The sequence below is a fragment of the Manis javanica genome, chromosome 1 (genome assembly GCF_040802235.1).
Source record: "Manis javanica isolate MJ-LG chromosome 1, MJ_LKY, whole genome shotgun sequence".
Lineage (NCBI taxonomy): Eukaryota > Metazoa > Chordata > Mammalia > Pholidota > Manidae > Manis > Manis javanica.
Window position 1 is genome coordinate 41178867 of NC_133156.1, and position 12651 is coordinate 41191517.

Sequence of the window (12651 nt, forward strand, 5' to 3'; positions counted from 1 at the left end):
ACGAATGGGATTTTTTTAGTTTCCATGAAGAAATAAGATCCATTAATGTCCATGATATATTGCTAAGTGGAAAGATAGAGCAATAAAACAGTATCACAGGATTTCATTTTTGTTAAAAACAACAGAAAAGAAAAAGGATAAGCACAAATATATGTATGTAGGAAATATTTAGAAGGCCGTATATTCTGAACGTAACAGTAAGTAGCTCTGGAAAATGTGATGTAGTGAGATGTAGGACTCTTACTTTACACAGTTTTGAGTGTTTGTCTTTTTAAACAATAAGTGTGTATTAATTTTACAAGTGAAAAATAAGACCCTGTGGTGAAATTATAGGTAGCTTTTAGTTTGTGCTTTAGTCCTCCTAAATTTTATTCTATGGACATCTAGTACTTATATAATCAGAAAATTTAAAGCCCTTTTCTCTATAAATGTTGTTAAAAAGAAAAGAAGTAGAGTCTCAAGACGGCACAATTTGGGATGTAGGGAGCAGTATGTTTGGGGAAAGCACCAAAGATATCCTGAACTCCGAGTCCTGGGAAATTCAGCACCCAGATAAGCTGGGTGTAAACCAGTTCAGTCCCAACTTGGCAAAGTATGTTAAGGTCTTTTAAGAAGGTTCCAGATTCCCATAGCTTTGTAATCCAATCCTGGGGCTTTAACTCAAGGAAATACTTAAAAAAAACTTCTCTATGTATAAAGCTCACTGAATTGAATAGGTAGGATACCCCCACCCCACCACCCTACCCCCCACCAAGAGTCCAGCAGCAAACGTTATGCAGCCACTTCTGACGATAAACATGGTACTGTTTACAAACTAATGCTGAGAAGAGAAAAACAGAATGGAATATTGCATTTACATGGTGAAATGGCCATCATACTTGTTATAACTAGTCAGTGAGGAAGAAAATAAGGATGAGAGAGGAGTGAAAGTGAGGAAGAGACTAAAAAAAAAAAATACAGTTACTGTATTAGGGTGATAGATTGTGGAGGATTTTTGGAAATGTCCTTATGTGATGCTGAAAGCTGTTTCGGTGGTCAGTGTGAACTACACACAGGGGCTCTGTGACTCTGGGCCAGTTACTTTTCTAAACCTGTTTCCTCTTTGGCAAAATGGGGACAATAATGGTACCTATGTCATCGGGATGTTGGCAGATTAAATGAGATTCCCCCTGTGAAACCCAATACATTCTAAATGTTCAGTGAGTTTTAGCTATTTGTCATTGTTACTTATTACCAACAAGGGGGACTTCTCAAATTCTCTAGGTGGGAGAGTATAGCCTTTCAGAAGGGCAGCAGAGTAATAGATACGAACATTTTAGATTAAAAAAAACCCTATGTTTCAGGAATTTCATGTCTAGGAATCTTAGCAAATAATCTGACCGATAGACTGAGAGGTATGAATGAGAATGTTTATCTCAGGGTTATTTATAATAGAAAAAGAGTGGAATAACCTAAGGATCCAGCAATAGTTACATAAATTATGAAGCATGCATGCAACAGGATAGTCTGGAGCTTTTAAAAGGATATGACATACCTTTATGTAATACATATACTTATATTATTACATAAAAAAGGAGTTACAGAACAGTGTAATCTCATTTATATAACAAAGTATACCTACACATTTTAAAGTCTAGAAGGATGGATACCAAACTATTATTAAGTGCCTTCTCTGCCAGGACTGTTACTTGCTCTGAATTATGAAATTTTAATATATATGATTTATTGTCAGAAAATCCATGATGATGTATGTGTTTTAAATGTGTGTGTTTATGTTTTGTTTGTTTTTCTTAAGATGCCTGGTTGGGGTAAGGAATTCCAAGACTGGAGACTAAAGACTGGCAAAATGTGGCTAAGTTGGTTTCATCACTTCAGATACCACTTAGTTCCAGGTCTGTGGTGAATTCTGCTTTGGATAGAGATGATGGGGGTTCATGGAGAGCCAACTCTAGAAAAGGAGACTGCCTTGCAGAAACTTCCTTGATTAATAATGAGTGGGAGCCCTTGCAGAGTGCTTTATGCTTCGCATCATCTGTTTGATGCAAAGAGCGGTCCCATGAGACGGGCAGAGCAGGAATTATCACCAAGGTGGATTCCTTGTGTAGGAAGCGGTGCCAGAAGACAGAACAGGACTGAAGTCACGGGTCTGAACTCCCAGCTCTCCTCAAGCTCCTAGCCCATGCCTGGCATGGAGCGGGTCTCCAGGGCACCCTGGCACCTCCTCCTCCAAGTCAGTTCCCTGGGTCCACAGGCTGCTTCACTCTGCCTGCACCAGCTGCACTCTTCTTGTGTCTATTCTCTTTCAAGTGCAGCCACGCTTAGTCTCCTTTCATCAGGGCCCTTCCCACTTCTGTTCTCTTACCCGGGAATGTTGTCTCCCTGTGTTCTCAGCCTCCTCCAATCTTACTTCTTCTGTCAGCTTCCAGGTCTCGTTATTCTTTCAAAACCTGTATCAAATACCATTTCTTATGAAAAGATGCACCAGCCCCCAGCTGGACACTGTCGCTCCTTTCCCAGGCCACACTCCCGCCTTTCTCTTAAGACACATCTTGCTTATCTGAGGGTTCTCTGTGGGTGTGTGGTTTGTCTGGATTATACTGGAAGCTCTTTTGGGAAGGGTTTATGTCTCATTCATCTGTGTTCCCTCAGTGCTGGCCCCCCATGCAAATGGACTTTGTCTGATGAATGAGGGGTGAACAAGTAAAGAAGGGACCAGGACAGCTGATGGAGGGCAAGCCACGGATGGATGGGGAGGGGAAGAGCGATGGGCAGAGGTCGATGACTCCTCGAACCTGATGGCAGTGCTGGCCCTGGCCTTGCTGGGAGAGGCGAGAGGCGATGCATTGCTGGCCAGCACATCCCCAGGGTAAACAACCTCGGGGCTCTGCTCCTGCAGGCCCTGCCCACATCATAAAACAGAAAGCGCTTCCTCTTCAGGGGCGGGTGGAGAAGTGGGGTGACTTCTTAGAGGCTGAGCCTCAGCATCTGGGAGAGTTTATAAGCTGTGGCACAGACCCCTCAGCACCACGAACCCTCTTCTTCGTCCCCCTGCTCTCTGGCCTCCAGCTCTCCCAGCAGCATGGCCTTTAACGGCAAGTACGAGATCGAGAGTGAGAAGAATTATGATGAGTTCATGAAGCGTCTCGGTGAGTGAGCTGCTAGGACACCTTCCCTGTGGGGGTTTGCCACAGCCAGCTCTGGGCCTGGAGCCCAAGCCCCTGGAGGCCCAGAGAAGCTGAGTTCCTAGGCCAAGGTCACATACCTAGTAACTGGTGAGGTGGAGAACTGATTGGTTTATTCATTCAAACATTTATTGAACACTTGCTATATGCAAGGGTCAACCCAATGCTACAGATGGAACACCTCAGCATGACTTGCCCAAGGTCACACTGTAAATCAGTGGCAGAGGGCATTAGAACCCAGGACTCTATAATGGATGATAAGTGGTATCACCACATCCTGCCTGGGGAGAGGTGACCAAGGGGGTTAGTATAGAGACCAGGTGTGACCAGCCACTCATTCAGTCAGTCATTCAACAAACATGGCCTCTTATCAGCTTGGCATTGTGGGCAGCGATCAAAGATCCCACTCCTCTCACTGCTGGACTTGCAACACTGGTTGTGAGGAATAAGTGAGACAGTAGCCTTGACAGTCCTGCAGAAATCTTGGTACGCTATCTATGTCCAGGGCAGTGCAACTGCCAATATTCAGAGAACAGCCCCAGTGGGCCTGTGTCCTACCTCCGTATGGTCAAAGGGAGCCTGAAAGGGGGGCATATGTGCCTTGGGCTCTTGGGGAGGCAAGAGCCCTTCTGAGCCAATTTCTGGGAGTGGCCCTGAAGGAACAGTGACTTGGCTTCACCTGCAACAGTCCAGTGTAGAACTGGAAGGGAGCCAGTCTCAGTTCTAGAACCAGTTCTGCATTAGTTTCTACCAGGATGCTAGAAAGCTTTTTCCTGCTTGGGGTCTTTATTTCCTAATCTGTGAGATATGAACATTAGAAGACAGCCTTGATGGTCCCATTCATTCTAGAACTTTGTAAGCTTGGCAAATTTCTGTTATGCTTCTGGCACAGTGCTATCAGAAGAGCAGCTATCATTTATTGTCAATTATGTGGCCAGAAGCTTTACAAGACACACTTAGATCCTTGCAACAGTCCTTCTTATCCCCATTTTGTGGATGAGAACACTGAAGCTCAGAGAGGTAGAGACTTGCCCAAGCTACACGGCTCACATGCTTTGAATCATCACGTTAGCCTGCCACAGGGAGGAAAGCTCTTTCCCCAAAGCACAGGCTGTTAGCAGCTCTAACACAGCTGCTCTGCTTGTCCCCGGGCCAGGGCTCCCCAGGGATGCTATTGAAAAGGGCAGAAACTTCAAGATCGTCACAGAGGTGCAGCAGGAGGGGCAGCACTTCACCTGGTCCCAGCACTACCCGGGGGGCCACTCCATGACCAACAGGTTCACCATTGGCAAGGAGTGCGACATGGAGACCATGGGGGGCAAGAAGTTCAAGGTGAGAGGCGCTGGCCACCCCTCCCTCCTTCCCCAAGCCTCTGCCTGACTTCCTGGTGTCAAACATTTCCTCTGGGGTTGCTCTGGGAACTGCAGCTTCTTTCCTAAGTCTAACCCCCAGCATTAGGAGCTTGAGTTACTTGGCAATTTAACCACTCCTGGCTTTTAATGTGACTGTCAATAACAAACACTATAATGATAGTAAAAATTGTTATCATTTGCTGAGCATTTAATACAGTAAACCCCAAATACTTGCTGAACACTTCACACACTGATGCAGTTAATCCTACGAGATGGCTACAATTACTATCCCCATTTTACAGACAGGCGAGCTGGGCTGAGCCGTGGACTAAGTAGCTTGCCCCTGCCACACAGCTGGGGCAAACCTGCATGTCCAGGCGGTCTGGCCTCAGAGAGAGCCACTTCTCTATGCTGCCTCCTAGTGTAGCCTGGAGACGAATAGCCCTGAATCAGACCCATCTGGGTCTGAGACTGCAATCATGGGTAACAAAGAAGTGACAGGTGGCTGTTTGTCCCCCATTCTACCCACACTGGTCCCTCAGGCCTTCCACTCATTCTGGGTCCCTTCTGGAGCCCCAGCCACGACTGTGAGCACCTTGCTCCTCAGGCTGCTGAAGTGGAGAATAAGGAGTCATAATGTTCAACTCTGCCATTTGGGTATTGAAGAAATTTAACAATCTCTCATGATGTCCTGAGTGAGCACTTATTGATTTGCCTTATTCTTTTTAAAGGTTGCACAGTCTCTTATAGTATGGAAATGCTACCATTTATTTAACACTCCCTCATTGATAGATATTTAAGTTATTTGCTGGTAGACAGTCTAGATTTTGGAGAGTTAGATGGTTAATAGTCACAAACAATGCTGCAATCGACATCCCTGGATGACATCATCATCCTAATCATGATGATCATTAGCTAACTGTAGTTACAAGGTGTGTTCACCACGTGCAAGCCTAATCATGCTTAGAAAACCACCACCTGCTCTAAGCACCTTCCCTATGTCATATTCAATCATTTAAGTCTCACAGTAACTATGAAGTAGGTGCAGTTACTACCCCCCTTTTAGAGGTGAGAAAAGCAAGGCAAAGGGAGGTTGGGAGACTTGTGCATGTTATCCGTGTCTTTGGATATATGACATTGAATATTTACAAGGCAAATTAATTCCTAGAGGGGGCTGCTGGGGCTGCAGGTGGACCTTTCATCCCTTAGGGGCTGCCCTGTGTCTGGGGGCCTCTGCAGGCTCAGACTTAGTGTTAAACATCTTTTCCAGGCCACCGTGCAGATGGAGGATGGGAAGGTGGTGGTGGACTTCCCCAACTACCACCAGACTTCGGAGATCTTGGGTGACAAGCTGGTGGAGGTGAGTATCATGCTGGTTCCTGGGATAACTGACCAGAACACTTTGCTGGCCCAGCCAGGGCCCCTGAGGTGGAACGGTGGGCGGCTGGCTTTAGGAGCACTATCTGCCTGCAGGCTGTGCCAAGTGTGGGGAGCACATCATCTCATTTGATTTCCACAATGCCCCTGGTAGTTAGGGATTTTTATCTCCATTTTACAGTAAGGAGACTGAGGCACAGGGAGGCTAAAGGATTAGCCAGAGGGCACATAGCTTTTATGACAGAGCTGGGATCTGACACTAGCTGGTCTGACTCCGGCGCCCACACTCAGCCACCTCAGGGGCACAGTTCTGCAAGCACTTGGGACCGTCCCCTTCCCAGAGTGTAAAGGAAGGGAAGAGTCCAGGTGGGCCCTGCAAGAGCAGCCACCACTCCACTTCATTTTCACAAGGGACTTTATGCCTTTCCTGCTAAATCTTCTGATTTTTTAAGAGAAGCTGAAAACATGTGCTTCTGTGTGAAGCCTCCAGATCATTAAACACTGGCAACCAATTAAACGTTTTAAAAAGTGCTAGCAGGGTGAATGTATACATCTGTGGACAGACCGCTCCCACACTTGTGCTTTGTAAACACAGGCTGGAGGGGCTACCCTGGAAGACCCTTCCTCCTACTTCTGTTTGTTCCCCCTGAGCCTCCAGAATTTTCCCCAGGTCAAAGAAATGGATATGAAGTTAAAAGAAAATGGAAGGCATTTCCATACTTCATTCCCTGCTTGTGGGTCTGTGTCCTGGGCCAGAGCCCCTTTGTGGTCCAGTCACCCTCCGCAAGGCTCTCCAGGGAGAACTGACTAGGGAGGCAGGGTCTCTCTCCTCCTTGCCTCCCCGTTCTCTCCTGCCTTCCCCTCCCTCCTCCCCCATATCCCTTGTTTCCTCATCTCAAGCCCAGACTAGAGGAAAGGGGCACGTAGCCCAAGAGGCTCAATGCTCTCCCATTATTCCTAGCTTCCAGAGAAGTCGAGGCTCAGAGACAGCAGGTAACTTGTTTAAAGCCACACTGCCAGTTTATGGTGGAGGCTGACCTTGTCAGCTGAATTCTAGACTAGGCTCTCTGCCTGCTCTTCCCAGGCCAGTGGGTTTTATTTCCCTCCTTCATTTTAATAATAATAAAAAAATTTAAAATAGATGCAGTGTTTTAAGAATAAATATAAAAGAACAAAAGTGACTATGCATTTGTCCAGGATGGAAAGTGACCTCTTGGAGAATCTAATAAAAACTTTGGACACATTTTTACATTAAGTATCAGTGAGTGGATTCTAAGGGTCAGAAGCACAGCCCCCCAGCCTGTGAGGGGTGCAGGGAGGACACAGGGCAGAAGAACTAGAGGCAGGTTTGTGCCCAGCTGGAGAACGGGTCTTCCCAAACTGAGTAAAGCTCTTTCTCGATTCCTAGAGGCTCCCAGCCATGGAGCTTGTAGGGTGTGATTGGTGCTCGGAGTTCAAGGCTGTCACATACATACACACACACGTATGCATGCACACACTCAAATACACATGTGCACAGACTAGGCACCAGAGAGAAGCTGTCATGTTGCAAATCTCCCATCTTTAGAGGCCCAGGATCATCCTGGATGCATCCCTCCTTCTCCACCACCAAGGAGTGCATTTTGTAGGCATCCCCCCTCCCTCCTCCAGCCCACCACAGTACGCCTTGCTAAGCTCTCATCACTTCTCCTCTAAATCGAATCCCAGCCTCCTCCTTGCTTTCGGCTTCCCCTCTCCACTCCATTGTCCATCATTCCGTGAGCAAATCACACATAACTTCACACTGCTGCCCCTTGACAAACTCCACTTGCTGTCTACCCACGTCACAAGAATCCTGCTTTCCTCTGGGTGTCTGGACCAACTGATGACACATGCACATCCCAGGACAGCATGCCCGCCTGGCTGGAGCCCAGAGCATGGCACACAGCAGGCTGCCACTGAGTACCAGTGTCCTCTTGATTGCCTCTCCCATGAAGCCTTACAGTTCCCAAGGGCAGGGACCCTATCTGCCCCTCACTGAGCCCAGGTGCCCCACACACGTTATTTGGTGTAATGGTTGAGTGTGGCCTCTTAACCTTAGAGGGGTTATTTGACTTTTTGAAATTTTAGTTTCTCATCTGTACCATGGGTACAACCTAATAGTATTGTTTGGAGGATTAAATGGGATAATGCAAGGGAAGTGCCTGGCATGAGTGAACTGAATAGACAGGTGGACAATTAGGACATGAAAAGCCACACCACCCCAACACCTGTTTAGCACCCTGCCGTGCTGAATCTTGTGCAGGGGCTCATGGAACACACTGGGAGCCTGCGGCTCCGAGAAGTGGCAGCTGACTCCTCTCCTCAGGGTGGGACTGGTGGCCATCTTTCTTTAGCTGTGCCCTGCGGTCACCTTGGGGCCCCTGTGCTGACACCCTGTGGGGGCTGTTTCTTTCAGATCTCCACCATCGGAGGCGTGACCTACGAGCGTGTGAGCAAGAGGCTGGCCTGAGCAACCAGGCAGGGTTCCGATGGGCTACAAAGCCACTAATAAAACAGGCATTCTGTTGCTTCAGAGCTTCTTTGTCTGTTTTCTTGTGTCTTGGTGCAGTTCTAGCTGGGTGGGGTGAGTGGGACCTGCGTCCCAGCACAGGGAGACTGGCATGTGGACTGCAAGACCCCTGGTCCCCTGGGAGCAGCCAACGGCACACACAAGAGGTGTGGTGGGCACAGTACTGAGGACCCCGGGCTGCCCTGCCACCACCACTCTGTGGGTGGTGACACGGGGCTTGTTTAAGGAGACAGAGGTCCCCTGGAGGGGTACTACAGTGACTCTCAGGTGGGCCACAGGGCAGGTGTATCAGAACTGGGTGAGGATAGGAGTAGCACTTCCAGGACAGGGCCCCCTTGCTGAATCCCAGGGCTGGCAGACACCGGGAAGGGTGCACCAGGGCGAGGCAGGGAGGGGCTTCCGCACGGCGAGGCCCTGCTGCCAGTTTGCTGAGGGCCTCCTCCTGGGCCTCAGCTTGCCTACCGGTACAGAGAGGGCCCAGGAGGACCAAGGCAGGGCTGAGGAGAGATGACAGCAGGAGTGACTGGAGGGACAGTAAGGGCCTGGGATGTCCTGGTTTGGACAGAGGGGCTGGGACGGATGGTCAGAAGGGTCATTCTGATTCCCTGCTAGGCACCTACAGCCATGAGTCAAGAAGGGTTCTGAGGCAGCCTTTGGGTTTAGCAGACATCCCTGTCTGATTACTGCATCTGCCCAGGGCATAGAAGTGGAAAGAGGTCGGCCTGCCCGCAGCTAGATAATCCCTAACTCAGAGTGCGGAATGGAACTTTCTGCAATCTCTTCTCTCCTTGGGCGTTTCTCCATCTGGGTGCCACCTTGACTTTTTACCCCATATTTTTCTGCATGACAGTTCATTTATTTTTACTACAATGGAAACTTTACATCACTTCTATATATGGAAAGCCAACATCTTTGCCATAAATAGATGAAAACTATTAAAAAGTCAAAGCTGAACAGTGTAACTTCTAGCTAGATTCTGTTGCCTGTCCAAAGCCCTGAGCCTGAGGCCTCCCTTTGAGAAGAGGGTGAGAGAGATGTAAAAGATGCAGCAGAGTCAAGTGGAGACCTCAACTGATCGGAACGACTGCAGACTGATGGAAAGAGAAGTGCGTACTCATGTTGAATTACCTAAATTATCTTGAACGGTCAGGTCCCATATATGGGGCATTAGAAATAAGGTTTGCCCAAACCTTGCATAGGGTGTGGCACATAGCAGGTGCTTCATAAGTGCCCCCTGACCTAAGGCCCTTCCTGCCTATGTAATCTGTGCCTTTCACTCTTGGAGGCCAGCTAGCCTGGACATGGCACAGCCCCGCGCCCTGGCAGCCCACTCTTTGCCTCCTCCCACGTTCTGCCCTGAATCTTGGTTCTCTATCCAAGAACACCACTCAGTTGCTCTCACCCCCCAAGGCAGGACCCCATGAATTCCATCGCTTTGTTAAGATTAATGCTAATTTAGTGAACCAGGTAAACATTACATTAAACTAACAGTGTTGTTTCCCCTACCGGCCTCAGTTATTTCTCGTAATAAGCTTGGATAATAAGTCTAAATAATGGAGGGTTAACCATAATAAGGCCAAAAATGGAGAAATTGAAAGAGAGGGAAAGAAGGGAGGAGGCAGAGAGAACAGAAGAGAAAAGAGGAAAGAGAGCAAAAGAAGATGGGAGGAGGGGAAGAGGAGATTGCTCTCACTTTGGTAACCGATTCAAGGACAAATTCAAATTGTCAGCAGGGGAGAAATTCTTAAGCTAGTGTTGCTACAGATTCACAGGCCTATGGAATAGCAGGATGTCAGAACTCAACTAAACTCTGTAGTTCATAGATATGGAAACAGGCTCAGAGAGGAGAAGAAATTCACCCCGGGTCACACAGGAGAGAGTCTCAAGAGTAATGTGGGGTTGGTTACCACAGGCTGATGGAGGCTAGGTTCTCAACCCAGCTTATGAGGGCTAAGAGTGACCTGGACCACAGCATCCACTCTGCTGGCAGCCTGGCAGCAAGGCTTCCTCAGCTGGTTGAAGGGACAGTGGCTGAGATGCTTCCACTCTGGACACACACTGCCAGGGTTCACATCCCTCTTCTACCGCCCAGCAGCCGTGTCGCCTTGGGATAAGGTCATCCATTTCTCTGAGCCTCAGTTTCCTCGCCTGTAAATGGGCATAATAACTGTACTTACCAATTAGAATTGTCATGCTACAAACTCTAAATACCAGCCGTTTCCACCGTCACCTCCATTATCACCACTACCATTCTTGCCCAGTGTGATGAAAGATTTACTAGTGTCTCCTTCACTGCCTCAGATGACACACGGGCAAGCTGCTGGGTTTCTGAGTCCTACCTTGTCCAGCAGTAAAACCTTTCCTTCCTAGGTCACAGGGAAGTCGTAAGGATAAAGGGTAAAAATCCACACTCATGGCTTCCAGAAAGCTGGAGCACGTCATCACCTTGCTGCACCATTCAAGCTGCTGTCCTGACTCCCGCTCCACAGGCCCCGGTCCAGGTGCACTTTATCCCAAGCTTTTCCTGGCCTTCACCCTGACTCTCAGCAGTCATGTCTTCCCCTCGGCCAGGGCAACCCCTCCCCTCCTGCCAAGCTTATTTGGTAAAACAGGAATCTCTAAAGACCACCATTAAGTGGTAGTTTTTTTCCCTGGAAGGGCCTTTAAAGACACCTCTAAGATTTCTGGGCCACCCCTCATCATGGGAATGAACAAAATTGAAATGGGACTTCCACATCCCTCTGGTTAGAGAAAGGTAGGGGCCCAGGGCATCTGTGGCTCTGTCTCCCTCTGTAGCTGAAAACCACCCATCGACTCAACCATCTCTGTTAGCAGGTGGAGAAACAGACCCAATAATTGAGGGATTCACCTCAAGTGAAGGGGGTGCCCATGGTAAATCCAAGACTTGCCTTGCCTCTGAATCCCCGAAACCTATGCACATGGCAGAGGATTCCTGCCCCCAGTCCTGCTTGCCAGTGGTTCCTGAACATCCTTGTGGGGACAGAGGTCAGCCTCAGGCCCTGAACATATCTCCTCATGCCTCCCCACCCTAACTAAATGCACCAGTGCTTGGTGAGTACCTCTCAGCTCCACCCTGAGGCTGGATCTCCAGGGTGGTTCTCCCACAGGCACCTGGGAGAGCACAAGGTGGATGTTCCTGAGTGGGACACATACCTTCAAGGGTGAGCTGCGGTCTGCCACCTTCCCTAATAGCTGATGCCATACTCCATCGATTCTGTGATACATACATTTTTACATTTTAACATTCCTGAAGTAAGAATGCAACATCTAATCAACAGTCTCTCAAGCACTGTGTCACATCTGAGCTGGCAATTTTTAAATTCTTCTTACTGGTACATAAAATAATGGTGCATCTTAAAGTAGATTTTATGTTTGAAGAAATAGAGTAATTATTTTTTGGGGGGACATTTATTATGTGGTCTAATACTCATGAGAACCCTATCAGGTGAGTGTTATTACTCCCATTTTAACAGGTGAGGAGACAGAGGCTCAGAAAGGCTGAGTCAACTGCTTTGTGACAGCTAGCAAGTGGTTGAGGTGGTTAATCTTATGTGTCATCTTGGCTAGGGTTTGGTGCCCAGTTGTTTAGTCAAACACTAGTAAAGATGTTGCTGTGAATGTATTTTATAGATGTGACTGACAGGTAACAACCAAATCAGGCTTTCAGTAAAGCAGACTGTCCTCCATAATGTGGGTGGTGTCATCTCATCAGTGAAAGGCCCTAAGAGCAAAGACTGAGGTTTCCAGGTGAAGGAATTCTGCCTCAAAGCCTGTTAACACGGAAGTCCTGCTTGCATTTCCAGCTTGCCCTACAGATTTTAGACTCAACCAAAACATCAACTCTTCCCTGAATTTCTAGCCTGCTCGCTGGCCCTACAGATTCCTAATGGGTCAGCCCCACAATCACCTGAGCCAGTTCCTTAAAATAAATGTCCCTGGTTACATATATAATGGGTTCTGTCTCTCTAGAGAACCCTGACACAGTGGCAGAGCTGGGATGTCACGCCTTACTCATTTCTGCTGCCCTTGTCTCCAGGGAGGCCCAGGTCCCATTCAGAGGGCAGGCCCCAACTCCACAGGACCCAGTCTTGCCATCACCCCTCCCCCAGAGCCCAGGGGTGCTGATGTGGATGAGGGAGGGTTGCACTGGCTGAGAGAAGGCCAGAAA

At 48.1% G+C, this 12651-nt stretch overlaps 1 protein-coding gene across 1 annotated transcript; it reads left to right on the forward strand.

The window, feature by feature from the left end:
• The first annotated feature begins 1385 nt into the window (after positions 1-1385).
• FABP6 (fatty acid binding protein 6) lies at positions 1386-12594 on the forward strand. The gene is made up of 4 exons (XM_017660126.3): positions 1386-3146; positions 4339-4514; positions 5805-5894; positions 8349-12594. The coding sequence occupies exons 1-4, from the start codon at positions 3080-3082 to the stop codon at positions 8400-8402; spliced, it is 387 nt and encodes a 128-aa protein (XP_017515615.1). The 5' UTR covers positions 1386-3079; the 3' UTR covers positions 8403-12594.
• The last annotated feature ends 57 nt before the right edge of the window (positions 12595-12651 follow it).

Coding starts and splice junctions, on each gene's coding strand:
- FABP6 (XM_017660126.3), top strand. CDS start 3,080: ATGGCCTTTAACGGCAAGTACGAGATCGAGAGTGAGAAGAATTATGAT. Junction 3,147..4,338: donor TGAGTTCATGAAGCGTCTCG/GTGAGTGAGCTG, acceptor TCCCCGGGCCAG/GGCTCCCCAGGGATGCTATT. Junction 5,895..8,348: donor TGGGTGACAAGCTGGTGGAG/GTGAGTATCATG, acceptor TGTTTCTTTCAG/ATCTCCACCATCGGAGGCGT.